The sequence below is a fragment of the Pelophylax lessonae genome (genome assembly GCF_965119305.1).
Source record: "Pelophylax lessonae genome assembly, chromosome: 10".
In the NCBI taxonomy this organism is placed as follows: domain Eukaryota; kingdom Metazoa; phylum Chordata; class Amphibia; order Anura; family Ranidae; genus Pelophylax; species Pelophylax lessonae.
This window is the reverse complement of record NC_138777.1, coordinates 34301050-34325286: the sequence shown is the minus strand read 5'-3', so window position 1 is coordinate 34325286 and position 24237 is coordinate 34301050. Positions and strand designations below refer to the sequence as shown.

The 24237-nt window shown below is 43.5% G+C and overlaps 1 protein-coding gene across 1 annotated transcript in view; it reads right to left on the bottom strand.

Moving 5' to 3' along the window:
• LOC309565590 (embryonic protein UVS.2-like) overlaps positions 1–24237 on the bottom strand; it is a gene marked incomplete at both ends in the record, with an annotated part of 47397 nt that overhangs the window by 15594 nt on the left and 7566 nt on the right. The window contains 8 exons of the mRNA XM_082270543.1: positions 507–567; positions 11574–11799; positions 14427–14551; positions 16748–16973; positions 17723–17838; positions 19108–19235; positions 20572–20653; positions 23761–23939. Of these exons, the coding sequence (XP_082126669.1) occupies positions 507–567; positions 11574–11799; positions 14427–14551; positions 16748–16973; positions 17723–17838; positions 19108–19235; positions 20572–20653; positions 23761–23939 (1143 nt within the window). The remainder of the gene's footprint in view (positions 1–506; positions 568–11573; positions 11800–14426; positions 14552–16747; positions 16974–17722; positions 17839–19107; positions 19236–20571; positions 20654–23760; positions 23940–24237) is intronic.

Below are 24237 nucleotides of genomic sequence, written 5' to 3'. Positions count from 1 at the left end.
CGAAAAATGTTAAAAAATTTTGATTTTTACTTTTTTTTTTGGGGAATTTCATATAAAAAAATATGAAAAATATTGTTATTTTTGCAAAATTTACGCTCTTTTTTTGTTTATAGCGCGTGATCAAAAAATCGCACAGGTGATCAAATACCACCAAAAGAAAGCTCTGTTTGTGGGAAAAAAAGGACGTCAAATTCGTTTAGGTACAGCGTCGCACGACTGCGCAATTGTCCGTTAAAGTCACGCAGTAAAAAATCGCAAAAAAACCCCTGGTCCTTTAGCAGCCAAATCCTCCGGGGCTTAAGTGGTTAAAAAAAAAGTTGACGAAAAAGCTGTAATTTTACTTCCTGAGTGAGACTTTGACCTATAGCCAGCTTTGTGCTGAGGAGCAGGGTTACATATGGGAGTGGGGGGGGGGGGGGGGGGTGTTAGGCATACAGGTGAAGGATTGGCCCAACAAAACAGATGACGCAGGTTTGGCATGACCTCTCAGTAAACAGACATCTTACCATATTTCCAGTTCTGGCCCGAGCCGATATCGAGCTCCTTGCTCTTTGGCAATCTTTATACCTGGAAAAATTCGACATTTAAGGCAGGTATGCAGGCAAAATATAAAAACATAAAAAACTAACGAGGATTCAAGGAACAGTCTACCTTCCATACCAGGTTTCATATTCTACCCATATTTGGTGTGTAACATGAAATGTGGTCAAATTATCCAAACAACCCCGCCCCCCCATGCACCTGAAATTGCAGGGTGTTCCTTCCTGTGCTGATGTTTTGTTATTTAAATTCTGTATGGTTACTCATGGCTCCACCTACACAGCCACTACCATCCATTCAATAGACTCTGTGACTGGAAAGACTACAAGTCCCATCTGCCCCAGAGACTTGTAGGTTGTGCCAAGGTAAAGCAGACACACAGGCTTCAATACTTCGGTGTGATACCATGTTGCATTTTTTGTTGCACGTTTTTGGAGTGGCATCATTAATTTCCAATGGGCCTCCTTCGGCTCCAAGAATGCGCCAAAGAAGTTCATGGACCAATTTTTGGCACTGAGCCTGGCACGTTTGGGGTCTTGAGACAAAAAAAGAATGCCACCGCAAGCGTGTCTCGCTGTGATTCTGGAATCGTGGGTAGAACCACGATTCCAATACTCTCAAGTGTGCCCTGGGTCTTACACACAGGTCTGGGTGACGCTATTGCACGGTGTTGTAGTAATGTATGTTATATGTGACAGTGCACTGGGGTGACACTTATATAAAAGTCTATAGGGACAAAAATGTATGATTGAGCTCATGTACTGCAAGTCAAGCTAAAAAAAAAAAATAATAAATCACCTGGCTACGCGCAAATGTGAATGGGGGCCACCGTATGCTGTGATCCCAAAAATAGGTAATGTGCAGTTTTGCTTGCACAATGGGGTGTGTTGGTTGCCCATTGAAAACAAAGGGCTGCCCTGATGTAACCCGCAATGTGGGTGCATCACCGCCCCGGGAACAGCGTGGACACACAGCCTTACAGAGTTCCAATACAAGTGTGCAAACTCACACCACAAGCATGGTAGCTTCTTGCCATGCAATAAAAAAAAAATAAAAAATTGCCCACATTTTTGTGTGATTGCCGCACAGGGCAGCCCATTGAAATGATTGGGCTGCCCTAAACACATGCGCTGGGTTGCACCTTCATAGAAAGTTGCCTTCATTTAGCTTCTAAACCTTTTACATAGTAAGGCCTCATTGCATACTGGACCTAGTGGTGCACCGAAATTTCGGCAACCGAAATTTTCGGCCGAAAATGGGCTTATTCCATTTCGGCCAAAAATGGGTTAAAGATGCTGATGCCGGCACAGCGCAGGTTTCAAAAGACCTGCCTCTGGCCGGCGGCCCGCCTCCCTGTCACTACTGCTGAAGATGCTTAGCCAATAACAACTTTTGGACACACTGGCGTCGATCTTCAAGGTACTCTTTTACTTTTCTACTATATATATCCATTATCCTACACATTGGTTTAGAGTCACCTGAGCTCAGAGATGGTTTATGGCAAAATGTCTGGCTGGCGGCCCGCCTCCCTGTCACTACTACTACGATGTGCATGAATGAACGAACACACCGGGTGGGCGGGCGAGCGGTCGCTAATAGCTGTAACTAAGTGAGCGCTTCACTTCCCTATTAGGCGGGTATCTCCGCTGACAGGGAAGTGAAGCGCTCACTTAGTTACAGCTATTAGCGGCCGCTCGCCCGCCTGCCGGGTGTGTTAGTTCATTCATGCACATCGTAGTAGTAGTGACATCACAGGGAAGCGGGCCGCCGGCCAGAGGCGGGACTTTTGAAAGGAAGGACACAGGAGGAGCAGAGAGTAAGGAGAATGCATCCTTGGGATGGGGAGGGACGCTGAGGCGGGGGGGGGGGGGGGGGGGTTGGGGGACGCTGAGGCGGGGGGGGGCTGCCTGTGGGTGCTGACACCCGTCCACTGACTATCCACTGGAGTGGTTCCCTTCCTGGTCAGACCCCTTGGCAGACTTCCCTGTACTCACGGACACTGTTTTTTCAGAGTTGTTCTGCCGTCTACTCCACCAGTCAGCTTTCCTGGACCTCTGGATTCAGCAACACACTCCCTGTCCACAAGGCCAACCACCTGTGACCACCATCCACAGCAAACAGGAGGAGAGACAGCCGTCACCCTCCTTCTGGGACTTGGCTTCCTGCCCAAAGACACCCTGCCACATGTGCCCCTGGCTTTTATATTGTATCCCAGGAGGCACCACTGTCTGTGCCAACCCACTGAGATATGAGACAAAGGGAATGAGCTAACCCTGGTGTGCCATAATCCTAAGTTTGCGAAGAAACTGGGAATAGTGTAGGATCTACAATATAGGTGGTTCCCCTCCCCCCATTGGCCGCTATATCGGTGTGGCTGACACAATATCTGTGCACCTTAGGAGGTTGGTTCACTTGCCAGTATTTACTATGTATTGTGATATTGAAAGATATACAAATGTAATTGGATCATTTTTTGTATTGTTGATATGTTGTTAATATTTTCTCTATTATGTTTGTTTTGTTAAGAGAGTGTACAACCGTCTGTGGTCCTGAAGAAGCGTAATGCGAAACGCGTTGACCATTCCAGACTAGTAACGCATTTACCTCTCCTAAACCATCATATATTGCACTATGTCTTTATATCCACTATGAATCTATATGGAGGCTTTGTTCCCCTATAGGTTGTTTTTAATGTGTTATTACATGTATGTACAGTTCCTGTCTTTTTAAATACATTAATAAAATGTTTATGTTTTAAACCATTTTCTGCCTATCCACTCATGTGCCTTTAAAGTCTGTATGTTTTATGGTGTCAACACAGTTGCACTATTCCCAGTTTCAACCCACTGAGATAGTTACCAAAGTCTGTGTGTCACTGGCTGGGTTTCCTCCACTGTCCAACATGCTCCCCTATTGGATGCAGTGGGGACACTCCCTCAGGCTAGATGAATCACACATGGACACATGCAACAGGCCTAACTAACAATCAGGCTCCCCTGATAAGCAGATGGAGACACTAGGCTTTACCTACCTAGCACCTACCTAGGAGGGTGCTACATATTTAAATTCCATATTTTTTTCCCATTATTATATATATATATATATATATATATATATATATATATTTATAGTTTATATATGTTAAACCTTTGGTGCCGCAGCAAAAACAAGCATGTAAAGCAACATCATATTACCAATTTTATTGCAATAAATCTAATGAAATAAATAGAAAAAAAATGAACATTGTGATTAAAAAATAATAAAAGGTTTGTCTCCAAGGTCTTCTACTGATTAAACAATGGTCTATAAAACTATAAAACAGACAAAAACAATTAAAGCCATCTCAAAACACGTGGATCAGCTTACAGTATACAGTTATAATTGTGTTAAATTTTTTTTTTTTTTTTTTTTAAGAGAAAATAAAAGTTTTTGTTCAGGAATAAAATACTTGCAAATAAAAGCTTCAGAGAGAATCTACCATTTTTCCACCACCCAACCACCATATTGTCACAGACTATGCTCTTTATCTACAGAACTGAAGGAGGAGATAGCGTACAGTACAGATGGGTGAAATCCTAGCAATGTTGACTTTGGGAATGGGGTTCATGGTAGAATAAACCAAGCCTATATTATAAACTTACAAATCTTTGTTGAAACATTGGGTCTAAATAAACTTCTAGAAAAATGGGCATGAAAATCCTTGTCCTTTACAGTGTGTGTAAAGCCTGCTTTCCAACATTTCAGTCCCTGTCTCGAAAACACAGTTAGCTCCAACTACAGTCCTCAGGTTAAGCTTGCCACCTGTCCCGGATTCACCAGGACAGTCCGGGTTTTGAATCAGGCAGCTTTGCATGAAAACCAGACACATTATTCAGACCAGACTGTGGCTCCCTAAAATAGTTGGAGAGAGGATTAGGCGTTCTCCTCCCTCCAGCCTGCAGGGGGCGATAGAAAGCCAGCCCTGAGACTGAGAGCTCACCTCAGTCTCAGCGAGAAACTGCTAAGAAATGAAGGCAAACTGTCTTTCTTCCTCTCTCTCCTTGTCATGTGACTTATCACATGACTGGGGAGAGGAAGGAGGAGCTGCCTTCTTTGCAGAGTGTGCTATCTGTGAGTACATGGGGGGCAAGTCTGATGTGTGGAGGGACACCTGATGTAAGGAGGCACTCTGATGGGGACACCAGATGTACGGAGGCACTCTGATGGGGACACCAGATGTACGGAGGCACTCTGATGGGGACACCAGATGTACGGAGGCACTCTGATGGGGACACCAGATGTACGGAGGCACTCTGATGGGGACACCAGATGTACGGAGGCACTCTGATGGGGACACCAGATGTACGGAGGCACTCTGATGGGGACACCAGATGTACGGAGGCACTCTACTGGAGGGTCCTGCATGTACTTCTGCCCACTTTAACCATTTAAGGACCAGAAGGTTTTACCCCCTTAATGACCAGGCCATTTCTTGCAATACGGCACTGCGTTAGTTTTAATTGACAATTGCTATTTTAATCGACAATTGCGTGGTCGTGCGACGCTGTACCCAAATAAAATTGATATCCTTTTTTCCCCCACAAACAGAGCTTTCTTTTGGTGGTATTTGATCACCGCTGCGATTTTTAGTTTTTGCGCTATAAACAAAAAAAAGGGTGACAATTCTGAAAAAAAAAACTATATTTTTTACTTTCTGCTATAAAACATTCCCAATAATAAAAAAAAAAAAAAAATTCAAATGTTTCCATCAGTTTAGGCCAATTTGTCTTCTGCTACATATTTTTGGTAAAAAAAAAAATCCCAATAAGTGTATATTGATTGGTTTGCGCAAAAGTTATCGTGTCTACAAACTAGGGTAAAGATTGATGTAATTTTAACTTATTTTATGTTATTTTTTTTTACTAGTAATGGCAACAATTAGCGATTTTTAGTAGGACTGCGACATTGCGTCGAACAGATCGAACTGACATTTTTTACCCTTTTGAGGGGACCAGTGACATTACTACAGTAATCAGTGCTAAAAATATGCACTGTTACTGTATCAATGACACTGGCAGGGAAGGGGTTAACACCAGGGGCGATCAAAGGGTAAAATGTGTGCCTATGGGGTGCTTTCTAACTGTGTGAGGGATGGGCTTACTGGATGAACACAGAGACCTGTGTTTCTAAATAGGAGGAACACAGGATCCCTGTGTTCATCACTGACAGAACAGCGGTTGGCTGTGTTTACGTCGGCAGACCGCCATTCTATCTCCGTGGGGAGTGATCGCGGGTGCCCGGCGGATATCGCAGCCGCCGGACCTGCTGATTGTCTCGCCCTCTAGCCAATCGGCGCGTGCGCGCACCTCCGGTGGCCCACACTAACTGCTACATGAAGCGACGTACATCATGTCGTGTAACAGAGCCGATCTACCGCAGTATAACTACGGCGGATGGTCGGCAAGTGGTTAAAGAAGTGTACCCCCCTCAAACCCTGCCTCTAACTATGTGGTGACTAATTGCGGCCGCCCCCCAATCTTTATAATGTCAATGGACAGTGACTTAAATAAAGGTGACACTGTGATCCCGAGACATGACCCAAGAGACACATTATCATGGGATGAGAGACATGGAAGACTGGCTGGGAAAAACATGAAGCTAAAGTTATTTTTTTGCATACCACATTAAAAAATATAAATATATAAAAAGTATTATAAATATATAAAAAGTATTAGCCATGCTATGATTAGGACCACATGGCTGAAACACATAAACTGTTTTTTCTGGTAATCACCCTGTAGCAAATAAAGCCTCGTACACACGCACCGATTGTTGGCCGACCGATCGGCCGTCTTTTGTCCAGTGCTGTTGTGTTGGTTGAAATGTGCTCTAGACTTTCCCTGTACTTTTGTTGGCCAGGGCCGTCTTTTCCACTGGGCATACCCGGCGGTTGCCCGGAGGCCCCACTTGCCAAGGGGCCCCACATGGATCGATGGATTGGTGGCATGTCCCACTCCCTGGTGGTCTAGGGCCCCCCGTTCCGTTGTCCCCCGGGCGTCCGGCGGCGGCCGTGGGTGGCTCGAGTCTGCACTGCACACACTGGTTACAAAGGCCAGCCCGATTGGCATCTAGCAACCAGTGACGTGAGCAGCAGAGCAGACCCAGGATGCACAGCGCCGCCGCCGCAGCGGAGGACTCGGAGGAGGATCCTCCTCCTCGTCGGCTCTCCTCCTCACTCCTCTCCTCCGGCTCCGTCCTTCTCGAGTCGACCCCTAGAAGAAGACTGGCTCCGCCTCCGCCTCCTCCCACCTCCTCCCATGCCATGTGCAGCCGTGTAAGGTAAGGTAAGTCTGCCAGACTGCCACAGCCTGCCAGTTTTTTTTAACTCATTCTCAATTCTCATGGCATGATGTGATAATGAATGTATGATGATGGGATCTAATCAATGGGACAGTGACACAAGAGACAGTCAGACAACTACTACCTGGCTGTCCTGGCTGGAGGATATACTACCTACTATATATTGGTCCCTGGCCTATATGTATATAGTAAGGTATATACTCCAGGTATTAGTTTTACTCTCTTGTAGTATATAGTGTTCCCTGTAATGTGTATATAGACTATATACACATTACAGGGAACACTATATACTACAGGAGAGTAAAACTACTACCTGGAGTATATACCTTACTATATACATATTACAGGGACCAATATATACTACAAGACAAGAGACACCTACCTGGAGTATATACCTTACTATATACATATTACAGGGAATCCTATATACTACAAGAGACTCTTGTAGTATATAGTGTTCCCTGTAATATGTATATAGTAAGGTATATACTCCAGGTAGTTGTACTCTCTTGTAGTATATATTGGTCCCTGTAATATGTATATAGTAAGGTATATACTCCAGGTATTAGTTTTACTCTCTTGTAGTATATAGTGTTCCCTGTAATGTGTATATAGACTATATACACATTACAGGGAACACTATATACTACAAGAGAGTACAACTACTACCTGGAGTATATACCTTACTATATACATATTACAGGAATAATTTGCATTTTTATTCTCGTGGGTGATTGTGTAGGCAGGGGGCCCCAGTGCACTGCATTGCCCAGAGGCCTATAAGGCTCTTAAGATGGCACTGTTGTTGGCCAACAACAACCAACTTCAGAAGTGATGTCATGTGCTGGTTTACTTTCCGTGTGTTTTTTCTTCTCTGAGCATGCCCAGTCTTGCTCATCTGATTTTTGTCTGCCGAAATCTGTACTGACTGAAGAACAATGGGCCGTTCTGTTGACGGCCAACAAAAATTTTATAGCATGCACACCAGATTTTGTTCGGCCGAAAAGTCGCAGTCGGTTGTCGGAAACATCATACTAACAAGCCGACAATCGGCCGATCGGACGTTGGCCGAAAATTTACAGCCAACAATCGGTGCGTGTGTACAGGGCTTAAATCTCTATGCATTTGGATGTTTCTGGGTTTCCGACCGCCTATCTTCACTGCTAGGTCACGGCCTCTGATTTGTTTGTATTGGTAACGATTTTACAGTCATTTGTTCATTTTGTGGCCGTTTTTTTTTTTTTTTTTTTCACTGAAAGTCACAAGATGATCGTGGTCTGGGTTTTATGCAGCTGGAACTGAAAAGAAAAGAAAGTTCACAATTAGGAGACATCTTGACATTTATCCAGTCTTCATTTCAAGACATTGCAAGAGGCAGCGGTGATGGGAAATCCTTTCCTATACCAGGTGTTTAGAAGGCATCTGACCAGGTTCTGGTGAAATGAACAGTCATCATTAAAGGTTAGGCTACCCAAAAATGAGTTACTGGTGAAGTGTGGCCAGCCCCTGGTATCATATATGTATTGGATATTCCATCAGCATTTCCCATGATTCCTGGTATTGTTCTTTTTCATCTCAGAGTTTTGGGTGTTTCTGCCCACCTTTGTCCCAGCTCCTCCTGTTACATTCTCTATAATATAAAGTACATAAAAATCTAGCGGGGGTGGTGGGAGCCCCTTATAATGAGCACATGCAGGTGTACAAACCCAAGTATTTAGCACAGAGGTCTCACCAATAGAGTCTGTGGTAGGCATTTCAGCATCTACCAAAGAATGAAATGTCATGTTTGGGTGCAGTAGGCATACAGACCTCAGATTAAACCATGGCCAGATTGAGCCTATTTGATCTGGGGGTGCAGTCAAAAAGCCAGGGTCAGAGTGATTATACAAAACTTGCACCCCCTTATATCAAATGTCCCCATAAGAGTGCCCCTTACATCAGATATGCCAAGCAGAGTGCCCCCTTACATCAAATGCCTCCTTACATCAGGTGTCCCAAACAGAGCGCCATCTTACATCAGTTTCCCCATCAGAGTCCCCCCTTACATCAAATGTCCCAATCAGAGTGTCCCTTACATCTGGTGTCCTAATTAGAGTGCCCTCCATCAGTTTCCCCATCAGAGTACCCCCTTACATCAAATGTCCCAATCAGAGTGCCCCTTACATCAGATGTCCCAATCAGAGTACCCCTTACATCAGATGTCTCAATCAGAGTGCCCCTTACATCAGGGTCCCCATCAGAGTGGCCCACTTACATCAGGATCCCCATTAGAGTCCCCCCCTTTAAATTAAATGTCCCAATCAGAGTACCCCCTTACATCAAATGTCCCAATCAGAGTGCCCCACTTACATCAGGGTCCCCATCACAGTGTCCATTAACATCAGATATCCCAATCAGAGTATTCCCTTACATCAGATATCTCAATCAGAGTGTCCCCTTACATTAGGTGTCCCAATCAAAGCACCCTCTTACATCAGTTTCCCCATTAGAGTCCCCCCCTTAAATCAAATGTCCCAATCAGAGTACCCCCTTACATCAAATGTCTCAATCAGAGTGCCCCCTTACATCAGGGTTCACTTCACAGTGTCTCCTTACATCAGGGTCCCCATCAGAGTATCCCCTTACATCAGATATCCCAAGCAGAGTGCCCCCTTACATCAAATGCCTCAGAGTGCCCCCTTACATCAGGTGTCCAAACCAGAGGGCCATCTTACATCAGTTTCCCCATCAGAGTCCCCTCTTACATCAAATGTCCCAATCAGAGTGCCCCCTTACATCTGGTGTCCTAATAAGAGCGCCCTCCATCAGTTTCCCCATCAGAGTACCCCCTTACATCAAATGTCCCAATCAGAGTGCCCCCTTACATCAGGTGACCCAATCAGAGCGCCCTCTTACATCAGTGTCCCCATCAGAGCACTCCCCTATTAGAGTGCTCCCCTTACATTAGTGTCCCCATCAGCATTTCCCCCTTACATCAGGTGTCTCCACCAGAGTTCCCTTTTACATGGATTGTCCCTATCAGTGTGCATCCTCCTTACATCAACTGTCTGCATCAGACTGGCTCATGGATCAGTGGATGCACTCTCAGAGACTTGGGGGGGGGGGGGGCACAGCTAAAATCTGTGGGGGCACAGCCTACCCCAGCACCCCCCTATTTCCGGCCCTGGATTTAACAATACAATAAATAGTTTGTCTCACCAGCATCCCTCAGAAACTGAAATATCAAATTAGGTAGAGTGAACTCAAGTGGCCTGCAGAGATCCCTAATCTCAACCCTACTGGACAAAAAGAAGAGAAGTTCCCAAGTGGAGACTCTCTGATCACATTGTCCAAATGCATAAGGTTACTGTAATTTTATTTTTTCAGCATGGAGTCAATTCTTCTTCTTTAGATTTGCGCAGTCTGTGGATCTGTGCATCTGGGTGTGACCTAATTCACGGTTTGGGAGCAGCGTACCCTGTACTTCCATAACTGCTTGCCGACCTGCTGCAGTACATATACATGTTAGGGCAGGCACAGCAACATACACTATAATGTCAAAAGTATTGGGACACCTGCTTTTACACGCACATGAACTTTAATGGCATCCCAGTCTTAGTCCGCAGGGTTCAATATTGAGTTGTAACTACAGAGGATAGCGCACACATGCAAAATAAATAACCATCAAACATAACAAGGCAACTAAGACCTGATCAAAATAAGTAAAAATGGAGATTTAGTCCCACCATATGGCCATATCTTGCTCAAGCCCACCACTACGTCAAAGTACCCCATTGTCAGTGGGTCCTACACTATCCAAAAAATGAAGGATAAATCCAACCTCTCTAAACCATTGGAGATACTTACTCCTTACATGGGAGAGATGTGCTTGAACTGCACTATTTCAATATTGAGTTGGCCCACCCTTTGCAGCTGTACCAGCTTCAACTGTCCTGGAAAGGCTGTCCACAAGATTTAGGAGTGTGTCTATGGGACCTTTTGACCATTCTTCCTGAAGCGCACTGATGTTAGACGAGAAGGCCTGTCTCGCAGTCTCCGCACTAATTCATCCCAAAGATGTTATATTTCATGGGTGTCCAACCTTTTGGCTTCTCCGGGCCACATTGAGTGTAGAGAAATTTTCTCGGGCCGCATATAAAATATATACTAAAGTTACGGTATACAAGGAACAAAACACTGTCACGCTCTTCCCGCGCTGCCGCCCCCCCTCCAGCACTAATTTAACACACCTAGAGGATGATCCCTTCCGAGGCAGCCTCTGCCTACAGTTAGATGGAAGCCGCTGTGGCTGTGGCCGTGCCCCCGACCCGACTTCCTTCCTCCCCAGCAAAGAAAAAAACTTCTCAGGGCAGTGGGCCGCATTGCCTGCGGTTCTGGGCCGCATGCGGCCCCCAGGCCGCAGGTTGGACATGCCTGTTCTATTTGGTTGACGTCAGGACTCTATGCAGGCCAGTCAAGTTCCTCCACCCCAAACTCGCTCATCCATGTCTTTATAGACCTTGCTTTGTTCAACAAACTCATACAGGGGTGATGGCTAGGTGTCCATGAACCTTTAGTTATATAGTATGCAGTTGATACAAAAGAACAACTAAAATGGAGTGATGATGAGGACGTTTCATCTTTTATTGGACCTAATAAGGGATTTATATGCTTTTATAGATAAAATAACATTTACAAAGGTTGAATCAACTTACTGATGGAGTAGTTTGCCATGAATCCGGTACTCTGTGTAGAATAGTCACTCAGGAAATGCAGCACCAGGCCATTTTCGGTGGAAGTGATTGGTTGGATTTTTTGATTGCCGCAGTACTTTGACCCTACCAGGGGGGATGTGGACAAAATCCCATCCCTGATCTCCAGCCAGTCATAAGAGCATGTCTTGCTGGGCTCTAGACTGAAACTGACAAAGGCCAGCTGGACCTGAAATTTACAACACATATTTATATAAAATAAGTAAAAAAAATTAAAAATTATATATATATATATATATCTAAAATATAAACTTGCTAATCAGTAGCTAATGTCATGTAACAAAAGCAAATACAGCTGCCAACATATTAAAGGCTCATTTTTTAATTTAAAAAAACAACATTATTTTGCACAGAGCAGCTCTGATTCTCCTCTTCTCGGGTCCTCCGCTGGTGCTCCTGGCCTATCCCCCTGCTGAGTTCCCCGGAAAGAAAGCCACTTGTTATGGAGGCACTCGTGTGTTCAGTCCATAGCCCCACTCTGGGTGTCTATTGACACACACAGTAGAGCTCAACCCGCCCCTGGTCCCTCCTCACTAGCTGTGATTGACAGCATGGAGAGCCAATGGCTCCTGCTCCTGTCTCTGAGCCAATGAGGAAGCACAGGAAGCTGGGAGAGTCACTGCTCTTGTGCACATTGCTGAATCGAGATTGAGCTCAGGCAAGTCTTGGGGGGGGGGGGGGGGGCTGCACACTGAAGATTTTTTACCTTGAGATTTTACAACTACTTTAAAGAGGTTGTAAACTCGCATTTTTTTTTTCACCCTGCAAGAGAAAGACATAATGAGCTAGTATGCATCGCATACTAGCTCATTATGCAATACTTACCTTAGAACGAGCCCCCGCCGTGCCGCTCACTCACCTCTATGACGGGCGACATGTCCAGTGGCCCGTCTTCCGGGATCGCGGCATCCGGCCATCTGATTGGCCGGAGCCGCGGTGACGTCACTCCTGCGCACGCGCGCGAGAGCCGACAGTCACGGCACAGGACTCTGAAGGAACTGGCTGCATGTAAGGTAAATATCTCCTAAACGGTACATGTTTAGAAGATATTTACAGTACCTATAGGTAAGCCTTATCATAGGCTTACCTATAGGTAAAAGTGTCAGAGGAGGGTTTACTTCCTCTTTAAATATACTTCAGGCATGAAATATTAATTGTATTATGTGGCTCCATGCGCGTTTCGTCTTCTGACTTCTACTGAGAGCCATCAGTAGAAACGAAACGCGTCAGAGCTGATGTGCGCGGTCGCCCAACTCATCTGTACCACGCCGGACATCATCCATGTTCCCTTGACCCTAAGGAATTGGAATTGGTGGCCATCCAGCGTGCATAAGATTTGACTCAATGCCTTCACTTATGTCCTTCCTGTAAGTAGACATCTGGAGGGGAGAGGGGCTGTTTTTGTGTTTTTTCCATTAATAAATCTGTTTGCGGAATTACACTATTGTCGCTCCCACTCTGTTCATTTTCATGTGGCGGTGGACTGAGTATCATTTGAAGGAATGAGTTAAGCGGTTCCAGTCTTGAGTCCTATACCCGGTTAATTGGTGGAGATTTAAAGGATCATTTTTCACCTGTATCTGGATACACGATTGAGTCAGCCTAAGAATCTTCTCCCGGCGACACCTACTCCAAGGACTGGCTTCTGGGGAGAGTGGCTTAACCCATTGTAGTCTGGGAGAACCTGTCTTACTTTGGAGGGACCGTTAGAGCTATTGGCTCCGGGGACTGGACGACAGACTGTGTGGCTCTCACTTATTTCAATCTGGTAAGAGGCAGTGGTGTCGGGAGAGGTCTTTGTGTGTCACTTCCATTCTCACTTATCACCTTAATTACTCACTATCTGGTAAGCATTTGGGACTTAAGGGTGCTGGTGCTTCCTACTATCAGCCATCTGGTGACGGTGTGCACTCCTCTGGGTGATGAAATAATATTCAACAGTATTATGCTATGGATTGTCAATTTTTCCTTTACATATGACCACTACCTGTGGATGTGAGGACTATCTGAACACATCGATTGAAGGCTGGGTGTACTGATCTGATTTGAGTTTTTGGGCGAACTCCATTCTGCTTTCTGGTAAGGAGATTTGAACGTTGGTCTAATCATCTGATACTGGAATCGTATATTTTGGACTGTGCCTGTCATTTGGATACGGACTTTGTCACCTCTGTGGACTATCAATATTGTGCTTTATCTGACATTTATCTGTAGATTTAGTACCCATTAGCGCAACTTAGCCCCTTTACATACCTGATCTAGCTTGTCTAATCTAGGGATGCAAAGTATCAACGAACTTTCATTTTATCCTTGTAGCTATGTGCACTGCAATGGTTGAGCTGGGCTTCAGTGCCTCATTATAGTGATCGCCATTGTTAATGCCACTGGTCCTGGGGGGGCAAGACCAAAATCTTGGGGGGGCTCACAGCCGATCCCAGCATTCTCCTAGATCTGGCGCTGCCTGCAAATTCAGAAAAATATCTGCCAAAAATGCACTCAGCACATAAGCCTAATTGACAACACACAGCATTTTCCTTGACTGAGTGGTGTCAGCCCTGCACAATATCTTTTGCTAAATTACTCAAAAATTCCAACTCTCAGATCTCTACAGCCTAAAGACTAATTGTTTTGTAGTCCAACGGAAGAACAAATAGGGCTCTTTAAGATAACATAGGAAGTGTGCAGGAGACACAGGACATATCTGAACTTCTGGCAAGATCAACAGTTTTTTTTTTCTTATCAAACAAATATAACAAGATTCTCCCAATAGTATATATAAAGTGAAGCTTTTCTTACTTTGTATCCCAGGGGGGCGATGATGGTCCAAATGCAGTCACTATAAGCAGGGTAATTTTGCTGCTTTTCATATCCAGGGCTAAATACGGTCCCAGTTGAGTTGACCAAAGTCCCGCCGCAGCTCACTGAAAGGAATAACAGTGTGACAATTGTGTAATTTCCAGAAAGTACTAAGAGCAGAGAATTCCAAGCAAGAAGGTCAATAATGGCCGCCCCTACACATCTCCTAAATTAGGTTTACTTTAAATTTAACATATCATTAAAGCAGTATGTAAGTTTCCAGTTCTGACCTTCTGATAATGCTAATTGCTGGGCTGTTATGCTTAACCTGCTTTCAGTAGGTTCTGAGCCACACTGGCGGGCAAGTATGCAGATAAGAAGAGTAAGGGGAATGTCAAATGTGCTTACATGCATATAAGAAGGGATTTTTTTCTCAAAGAAACCCCCCCCCCCACCTTCCGAGTCATCCCTTGTTTCTACCTCTAACCTTTAGTCCCTCCCCTACCCATCTCCCAATAATGTCCCTTTTAGAGAATGAAGAACAAATATAATTTTTTGGTGCTAAGTAATTTGCATGACATTAGTTAATAACAATAAAAGCAGTAAAATAGATCCCCTGCAGCCAGAAACAATAGTCCCCCAGCGATTCCTCCTAGCAACAATAGATCAACCCCAGCAACAAGAACCCCCCACCAGTAACAGTAGATCTCTCAGAAGCCATCATCAGTAGACCCCTTTCTTAACAGTAGATCCCCCAGCAGCAGATTGCTGGATGTTCTTCAGCACCCCTGTGAACTGAGTTCCTGACTGATCTCCTGTTGCTGACCCAGCTTGCTTCTGACATTGCTCTGTTGATTCTGGATACTGACCTCGGTTTGTCTCTATGTTCTGCCTGCTCCTTGGCACTGACCTTGGTCTGCTCCTCCACTACGCTTTGACTGTGTCCCTTGTACTGACCTCGGCCTTACATAGTTACATAGTAGGTGAGGTTGAATAAAGACAATAGTCCATCCAGTTCAACCTGTGTAGGTGTGTGTGGCCGTAATCATCTCACATACCCCTGAATGTTCTGATCCTTGAGATGTACGTCTAGGTCTTTTGAAAGCCACCATACTTCCCGCAGAAACCACCTCTTGTGGTAGAGAATTCCACAATCTTGTAGCCCTAACGGTAAAGAACCCCCCACGTTGCCTGAGGTTAAAACGCTTCTCCTCTAATCGCATTGTATGCCCTGGAGTCCTCATGCAATCCCTTCGAATCAACAGCTTTTTTTTTATGCCGAGATCACCATTGAGATTTTTTTAAATTTCTATTATGTCCCCTCTCAGGCGTCTCTTCTCCAGGGAGAATAAATCAAGCGATTGCAGACGCTCTTCATAATTAAGGTCTTCCAATCCCCTAATTAGTTTAATTGCCCTTCTCTGGACTCTCTCTAGCTCCTACACATCCCTCCTGAGGACTGGCGACCAGAACTGGACAGAATACTCCAGATCTGGTCGGACCAGAGTTTGATAAAGTGGAAGGATTATAGTCTTATCTCTGGAATACATCCCTTTCTTTATGCATGCCTTCTTCTGGACCTCACTCTGCCTACGTTCCTGGCACTGACCCCAGCCTACTACCAGACTACGTTTCCTTCTGCCTTACCATGTATGACTCTGGCCATCACCTGGCCATCACCTGCTACCAAGTTATTGGCACCCGTGCTTCTTTGAGCCTTGCACCTCTGTCATCACATTCAGGGGTGCTCTGACCAGAGCTGCAAGGTAAGCCCTCTTATCAACCAAGTCTCCAACTAAGGTACGTGCCCGTGCTCCTTACCACAAAAAACATTGTTCTCAGGGAATCCAGCAGCCTAGGACTCAATACAGTCCTCACACACAATCTAGGGCAAACTGATTTATCCCAAGCAAACAAAACAGCCTAAATCGAGCCACCCCTGACTGCCACTAGCCCAGTACTAACACATATCTACTGGAGAGTCTTGCAGAGGGAATTGGTCCAGCACCAATTATCTTTGTGGCTATGAGATGTCTTTTGACCATGAATGGATGCTAAAGCTCATACTGGAGGAGGTGAAAAGCCATGTCCCAATAAACCATGTCCTTTAGGAACACCCATCTTTCACCATGATCATTATTCAATGCATTACTATGACACATTTTGTGTGGTCCACTTTCTGTAGCCCACAGAAATATGTCCTTACAGTAAAAGGTACACATGGTTTTAATTTCCTCTTTAAGCCAAAGATACCCATTCCTGCCATGTTGACCCCCAATGGCACTGTTTTTAGAATTTTATTTATACATCTGTTCTGTTACCTGTGCTGTATGAGGCTCTGAATCCAGTGGCTGTAATTGAGTTATCTGTGACGAATTCCACCAGCATCACTGAGCCAGAGGACACCAGGGAGGGCATCTTTCCGGAGCCGCATGACCTGTCCAACAGCAAAGGGTATGTTCTGCTGGGGCCATCAAACACCCTGATGTAATCTGCTGTGCACCCAACAGTGTTCTGCACATCAAACGCCTTAAACTGCAAGAGTACCTAAAAGGAAATTTATAAGTATATTAATGGCTATAGATTAAATGCACAAATTTGCTAAATACAAAAATTATTCTAATACTATAAATGCTAGCAATAGATTTTAGAAGATTCAATAGGTGATAGTATTATGCCTAATGTTGAATTCCTGCCAGTGGCTGGGGCTTGCCCAGGGAAGTCCCAAGAATGCTGGAGCGCTACCAGAGGTGGTGAGATATTTGCTATTAAATCATCTGTTGAAGATACCAATCCAGGATATGTTTTCCAAATTGGTCAGATTGATATAGTCCGTGGTATTCCTCCTTTATTGGTCTTCCTGCTCGTTCAGATCATTCCCTTTTTCTGGTTTATTTCTGGAATTCTGGACCATACCAGATATCCCATATCCCTCTCTGCGGTTTTACTGATATCCCTCTTTGACTACCTTCCTGATATACAGCACGTCATTATTATCATTTGCATAGTTAGTTACTTTGTATGCGGTTCACAAAAGTCTCCTGAAGAAGTCATAGACTGGTGAAACATGTAGAGTTGGAATTACTGCATACATACAATAACTGTATGAATACTATGCTATGATTTTATTATATGTCAAATTTTTAAATATTTGCTTCAATAAAATTTGGTATTTTTATAATATAACTTTGGTCCTTTTTCGGCACCGTTAAAATCCCATTCATTCACCTCTAAAATATTTTATATATGAGTAGAATTTATCTTTAAGATAAAGTGCGTCAAGCAGGAAAGATTACCTGGCTGTTTGGCAGACGGATGAGCCATGTGCAGTTGTAGTTGTTTGGGTAATTTGAAGGGTTGGAGGCAGAGTAGAAAACACCTGTGTCATCGGACAATACGGAGGAGCAGGCATCTGTAGAAAAAAGGAGGAAGAACAAAGTTACAAAGGGTAGAGTCTCTTGGGTGTAGCCCTAATCTGTAGTCATCTCCCATACCAACAACCCTGTGTACACCTTCTGGTGTTGGAAAACCATGGATCCGGGGCTAGGGGCTTCCTCCCACCTAAGCCTCCAGGCTCCAATCCAGGATTTACAATTCCCAGAGGAAGCTAAAAATCCAGTTTCCTCCTTGTGGGACATACATTCTGGAACCCCTCACCTTGTATGAATTAGAACCCTCAGTGCCACTGATTTCTCTTCACTCCATAACATGGCTGTGCATTATCACACTTCATAATTTTGCCCCAGTTTCTGAGGGCTGAGGGTCTTCTAAAATACAAACAGCTGACTTCCCAGATCAAATACGCAGACTAATTTCCTGTCTGCTCGCCCCCTACCTTAATTTGGGAATCAGTAGGTGCCATACCATGCTTATGACCACCACCAACAGTGGCTTTCTAAGAAGAAATGGCTACTTTATTTTTTCATTTCCACTTGTAAATGTGGAGCCCTTTCCACGTGTTAGAGCCATGGAGACTCAATAAGTTTTAGTTTCACTGAGTTCTACCAACACCAGTTCTCACAAAACCAGGTATTCCTATTTACATTTGAAAGTCCCTCGGTTTATGTATGGGTTTTGTTTCTCCTGCCTATGTCTCAAAAAACATGCAGGCCTTTCAAGTAGAGGTACGCCTAATGGTGTTCAAACATAATGTCCCATCCGATGCATCCCTCCTCAGATCAGGAAATCTTCAAACAACTGGAAAGACACACAGGAGGGGGCACACGACTAGTGCATTACCACCATATAACTTTATTAAATACCGAAAAACAATTGCATGCTCACAAACATATATAACAAAAGGCATATCACATAACAACTCCAACCGTAGGCAATGTCATCTCGCCATGTACCACACGGTTAGAAGGATGACGTGTTTCAGGGGACATGCCCCCTTTCTCAGAGCTGAAACAGAGTTAAAGCTCTGAGGAAGGGGACATGTCCCCCGAGACATTTCAGCCATTCAACTGTTGTATGGTGGTAATGCACTAGGAGTTTGCACCCTCCTGTGTATGTTTTTGCAGTTTTATCTCCTGCTTGTTCTATCTCCTTCACAAGTGTCCCAAAGCCATATGCTGGCTATAAGTAGTTTTGCAGACCACTTTAAACCAGATTTTTCTAAAATAACCAAACAAATGAATCCCATTGCTTCCTTTTACATAGACATTTCCGTTAAGCTTACTGCAGCTGTAGAGTTTATTGATTTTGGCCACATCCAGGTTGCTCAGTCCCATTCTCTGTCCAATGCTGATACCATTGTTAGGGATGGGCTGAATGGTCTGTAGGCGGTAGTTAGTAGAGAATGCAAATCTGTAAACAGAAAAATACCAATACAGTGAGGGTTAATTTCAGAAACATGCTTCAAATTTTAATGGGAGGTTACAAAACGCATTACATTTGCATGTTCCTCATGACCTTAAAGAATATGTAAACCCAACATTTCATATTCCTGATATGTGCCTGCTGTACCATGTACTTGTATGAAAAAGTATCCTATTCGCTTTGTATTTCTTCCTTTGTGTGAAATCCCTGGTGTTCCTGCCAGTCCCTCTGCTTTCCTATTAAAAACTGACCACACTAAGCAGGAGAGCATAGTGTGGTCTCTCTCCTCATTGGCTCACTGACTGTGACTGACAGCTGCTGTATTTAGGCAAATGAGAGAGAATTGGGCTCAGTTGAGTATTGGGGGCGGGAGGGGGGTAAATAACCTTGAGACTCTAGAACCACTTCAGCTCCGGGAGGTTTACCCCCTTCATGACCAGCCCATTTTTTGCGATACTGCACTGTGTTACTTTAACTGAAAATTGCGTGGTCATGCGACACAATACCCAAAAAATCGATGTCCTTTTTTTCACACAAATAGAGCTTTCTTTTGGAGTTATTTAATCACTTCTGTGTTATTTTAATTTTTTGCGCTATATACAAAAAAAGGCTGACAATTTAAATAAAAAAAATGACAATATTTTTTACTTTCTGCTATAAAACATTCCCAATAAAAAAATGTAAAAAAATCTAATTTCTTCATCAATTTAGGGCAATATGTATTTTTTCTTTATTTTTAAAGAGGAAGTAAACCCTCCTCAGGAAGTTGTACCTATAGGTAAGCCTATGATAAGGCTTACCTATAGGTACTGTAAATATCTCCTAAACTTACACCGTTTAGGAGATATTTACCTTTAATGCAGCCAGTGACGTCACTGGCGCATGCGCTCTGAAGGAACGGCTGACCGTGCCGTTCCTTCAGAGCCCCGTGCCGTGACCGTCGGCTCCCGTGCGCGTGCGCGGGAGTGACGTCACCGCGGCTCCGGCCAATCAGATGACCGGATGCCGCGATCCCGGAAGACGGGCGACATGTCATGTCGCCCGTCATACAGGTAAGAGAGCGGCACGGCGGGGGCTCGTTCTAAGGTAAGTATTTCATAATGAGCTAGTATGCGAAGCATACTAGCTCATTATGTCTTTCTCTTGCAGGTTGTAAAAAAAAAAAAATTTTTTTAAATGAGTTTACAACCTCTTTAACTAGTAATGATGCCTTCACTGCAAGCGACGGGGAGATCTTTTTCTCATCTTAGAGCGGCACTGCAAGTTTCATTTGAATCTGTGTTTTTAGCAATGGAATAAAGTCAACTAAGAATGGAATACTTACTTTCCATAATGCATTACAGAGGTGTAATCATATTGCAAGTTTAGGTTGTTGGTATCATGTTTATCAAAGCTGGCGTTGTAGCCTGCAAGAAAAAAAAAGTTACTTATGCCTGTTAAGATTATGTTCAATGTCTTAAAGTTCATTTTCATATCAAAGCAGCCATCGCTTGAGTGAAAAAGCCTGTTCCTGCCAGCATGTTGCAGAGTGGAACCCACTCTCTGTGTGCAAGCAGTGGTCTCACTGCAAAGATCCGACACGCCCCTCCCCCTTACAAATCTTATGCTCCTTTGCGGATTGGAGAGCTCTGCAAATGACTTAGCAGAGGGCATATCAGACCTTTGCAAATAGATTGCGGCTTCTCCACGAAGCAAGGATCCATCCCAGTCATCAGTATAATGACAGGGCCCAGGGAAAGTCTTTTCTTTTCAGCCTGTGGCTGCTTTGTAAAGAAAACAAAGAGGGGTTATTTTCTAAAACAGGAGAGTACAAAATCTGTGGCAGCTTTGCATAGAAACCAATCAGCTTCCAGGTTTTATTACCAAAGTTTAACTGAATGAGCTGAAGTTGGAAGTTGATTGGCTACCACGCACAGCTGCACCAGAGTCTGAGGGCACAAATTTTACTAAATCAACTTCAAAAATGGAAGATTTGCACATCTTTTTGATGCACCTAAAATGCATTTAGTCAATTTAAACAGAAAAATTGAGGGCTTTAAGGGCAAGGGGTATAAGGGGAATGAGCTGATCAGCCTGTGGCACTGCTGAGGTGGAATGGAAGCCCAGGTTGCTTTGATAGGGGCCTTCAGCTCGTCTGCATTGTTTGGTCTGGTGTCTCTCATCTTCCTCTTGACAATAACCCACAGATTCTCTATGGGGTTTAGGTCAGGCGAGTTTGCTGGCCAATCAAGCACAGTGATACCATGATCATTAAACCAGGTATTATTGGTAGTTTTGGCAGTGTGGGCAGGTAACAAGTCCTGCTGGAAAATGAAATCAGCATCTCTATAAAGCTGGTCAGCTGAGGGAAGCATGATGTGCTCTAGTATTTCCTGCTAGAGGGCTGTTCTGACTTTGGATTTGATAAAACACAGTGGACCAACACCAGCAGATGACATGGCTCCCGAATTCATCATGAACTGTGGAAATGTTTGCATTTCTTTTAGAAATCAAGGTCCCAGGGTCTTAAAGTTCATTTTCACTCTAAAGCAGCCACAGCTTGAGTGAAAAAGCCTGTCCCTGCCAGCATGCTGGAGAGTGGAACCCTTACTCTCTGTGTAGAAGCAGTGGTCTCACTGCAAAGATCCAGCATGCCCTTATAAAGCTTATGGTTAGCAGGGGGCGTGTCAGACCTTTTCAAATAGATTGCGGCTTCTCCATGGAGCAAGGATTTATCCCTGTCATCAATATAGTGACAGGGCTGTTAGAGATTTAGAGTTTAATATTATTTTAAATGATAAACGTCTGTGAAATATATAAATATCATAATGTAATGATGTTAGTTTTTGAAGGTTGTCAAGATCAGAGAAGCCATTTTGCTATGTATGTATTTATTTTCTGAGTTTCTATGTCAGTGCGTTGGGTGGAGTTAGGTGTCTTAACTATAGACTCAATCCATAAATGCAAGAGTGGGTGTTACTTTTATATTTAGAATTACTACCTTCTTGGGACACACTTTTTTGCTGACATCATCTTTACATATAGTATAAAAGACAACTATATCTACAGATCAAGCAGAGATGAGAAAAGAACATCCTACACTGAAGACACATAACATCTCTCTCTCTCCTTTTGATGCGTGAAACCTTTCTGTTTTGTTCTTTTTTTCGTATGTTTTGCTTTACTTTAAGAAAATAAAGAACTTTCCTGGAGTATCGTGACAGCTGAGAAGTCTTATTTCAAACAAGGGGAAAAGCTTTTCTAAAACAAGGGGAAAAGCTTTTCTATTCAATCTGTGGCTGCTTTATATAGAAAACAAAGAGGGGTTATTTTCTAAAATTGGAGAGTACAAAATCTGGTGCAACTTTGCATACAGTAGAAACCAATCAGCTTCCAGGTTTTATTACCAAAGTTGAATTGAACGAGCTGAAGTTGGAAGCTGATTGGCTAAAATGCACAGCTGCACCAGAGTCTGAGTGCACTCGTTTTAGTAAATCAACCACAAAATGAAAGATATGCACATCTTTTTGATGCACCTTTAGTCAATTTAAACTGAAAGTTCAAGAACTTTAAGAGCTAGGGGGTATAAGAATGGATCCTCCTGGTAAAATGTATGAAAATTTGGTGATCTGTGAATTTGAAGATCAAGGCTGAGTCTTGACCACCCCCCTCCCCTTTTGTAACTCAGTCCTCAATGGGCATGACTTCTGGATCAACAATTTAAAAATGGTCTTAGAAATAAAATTGGCTGCACTATGGGCATAGGTCCTTTTTTGCCCAATTTACTATGGTTCTATGTCAGAGCACATTGGAAGAATGTAAGGAAAAAAATCTATTGCTTGTGTCAACCAATCATGTGCTCTTGATAACACAGACCAATTTCAGACATTTTTCTCTAGGAGGCCCACGACTGTTTAATGCAGCAATGTTAGGAAGGTTGGCTAAAATGTACCTTATTCATTATTATTGCAACCTCAAAACCCATTTATGTCGGACTTTACTGGTAATAGAGAGGACAGACACATACAGTAGATATATAAAAATATATAGAAATTTGTATTCCAAAGCTTAAAAACACAATTAAAGTAACACGGGATTATGATCCCTTGAAGACAATGTAGACCATATAAATTGTATGTATTCACAAATATCTGTGATGAATTGTCTTTGCTGAAATATTCCAAGAGGTTGACGTGTTTCACATCAATAAGCTTCTTCAGGACCTTTACATCTTTGCCTAACACCGTAACACCTAAAGGTGCTGAAGAAGCTAATTAATGTAAAAGCCGCCAACCTCTTGGGATATTTTAGCAAAGACAATTTAGCAAAGATATTTGTGAATAGATACAATATATTATGGTCTACATTGTCTTGAAGGGATCATAATCCAATGTTACTTTAATTGTGATTTTAAGCTTTATAAAAAACATTTCTATATCTTTTATATATCTATGCGTCTGTCCTCTCTAGTACTAGTGAGGTCAGAAATAAATGGATTTTGACTTTTAAATGCAGCTGCCATTTTGAATCTTACCAGGTTGAATGTTTTGCCATAGGATTTTGACGTACAAGTCGCGGTCACTTCGGCTGTGCTCATGATCAATGCCCAAGGCGTGGTTTAGCTCATGTTGGACGACCCCATGTAAAACACAACCGCTTCTATCCAGAGATAAGTCCTGGGCTCCTGCGGAATAGCCCAGTAATGACCAGCAGCTGCAACCAACAAAACAAAATTACAATCAAGTTACACGGATGCTGTACAGATTATTAATGCTACTTCAATAAAGTAATAAGCAAGTTGCATTAACCTATAGCAACCAACGAGAATCCTGTTTCCAGATCTGCTTAGGTACTGCCCATTACTGCTCTGCCCAGCTCTGTTTAGCCATTGTTCATTCCCAGACTCATTCCAGCTCTCCCCACACTTTACAGATCTGGATTTCCTTCTAAGGGCTCATTTACACTTGCTTCGACTTCAACAAACATTAAAGTGCCTACCGCTTCAACATGT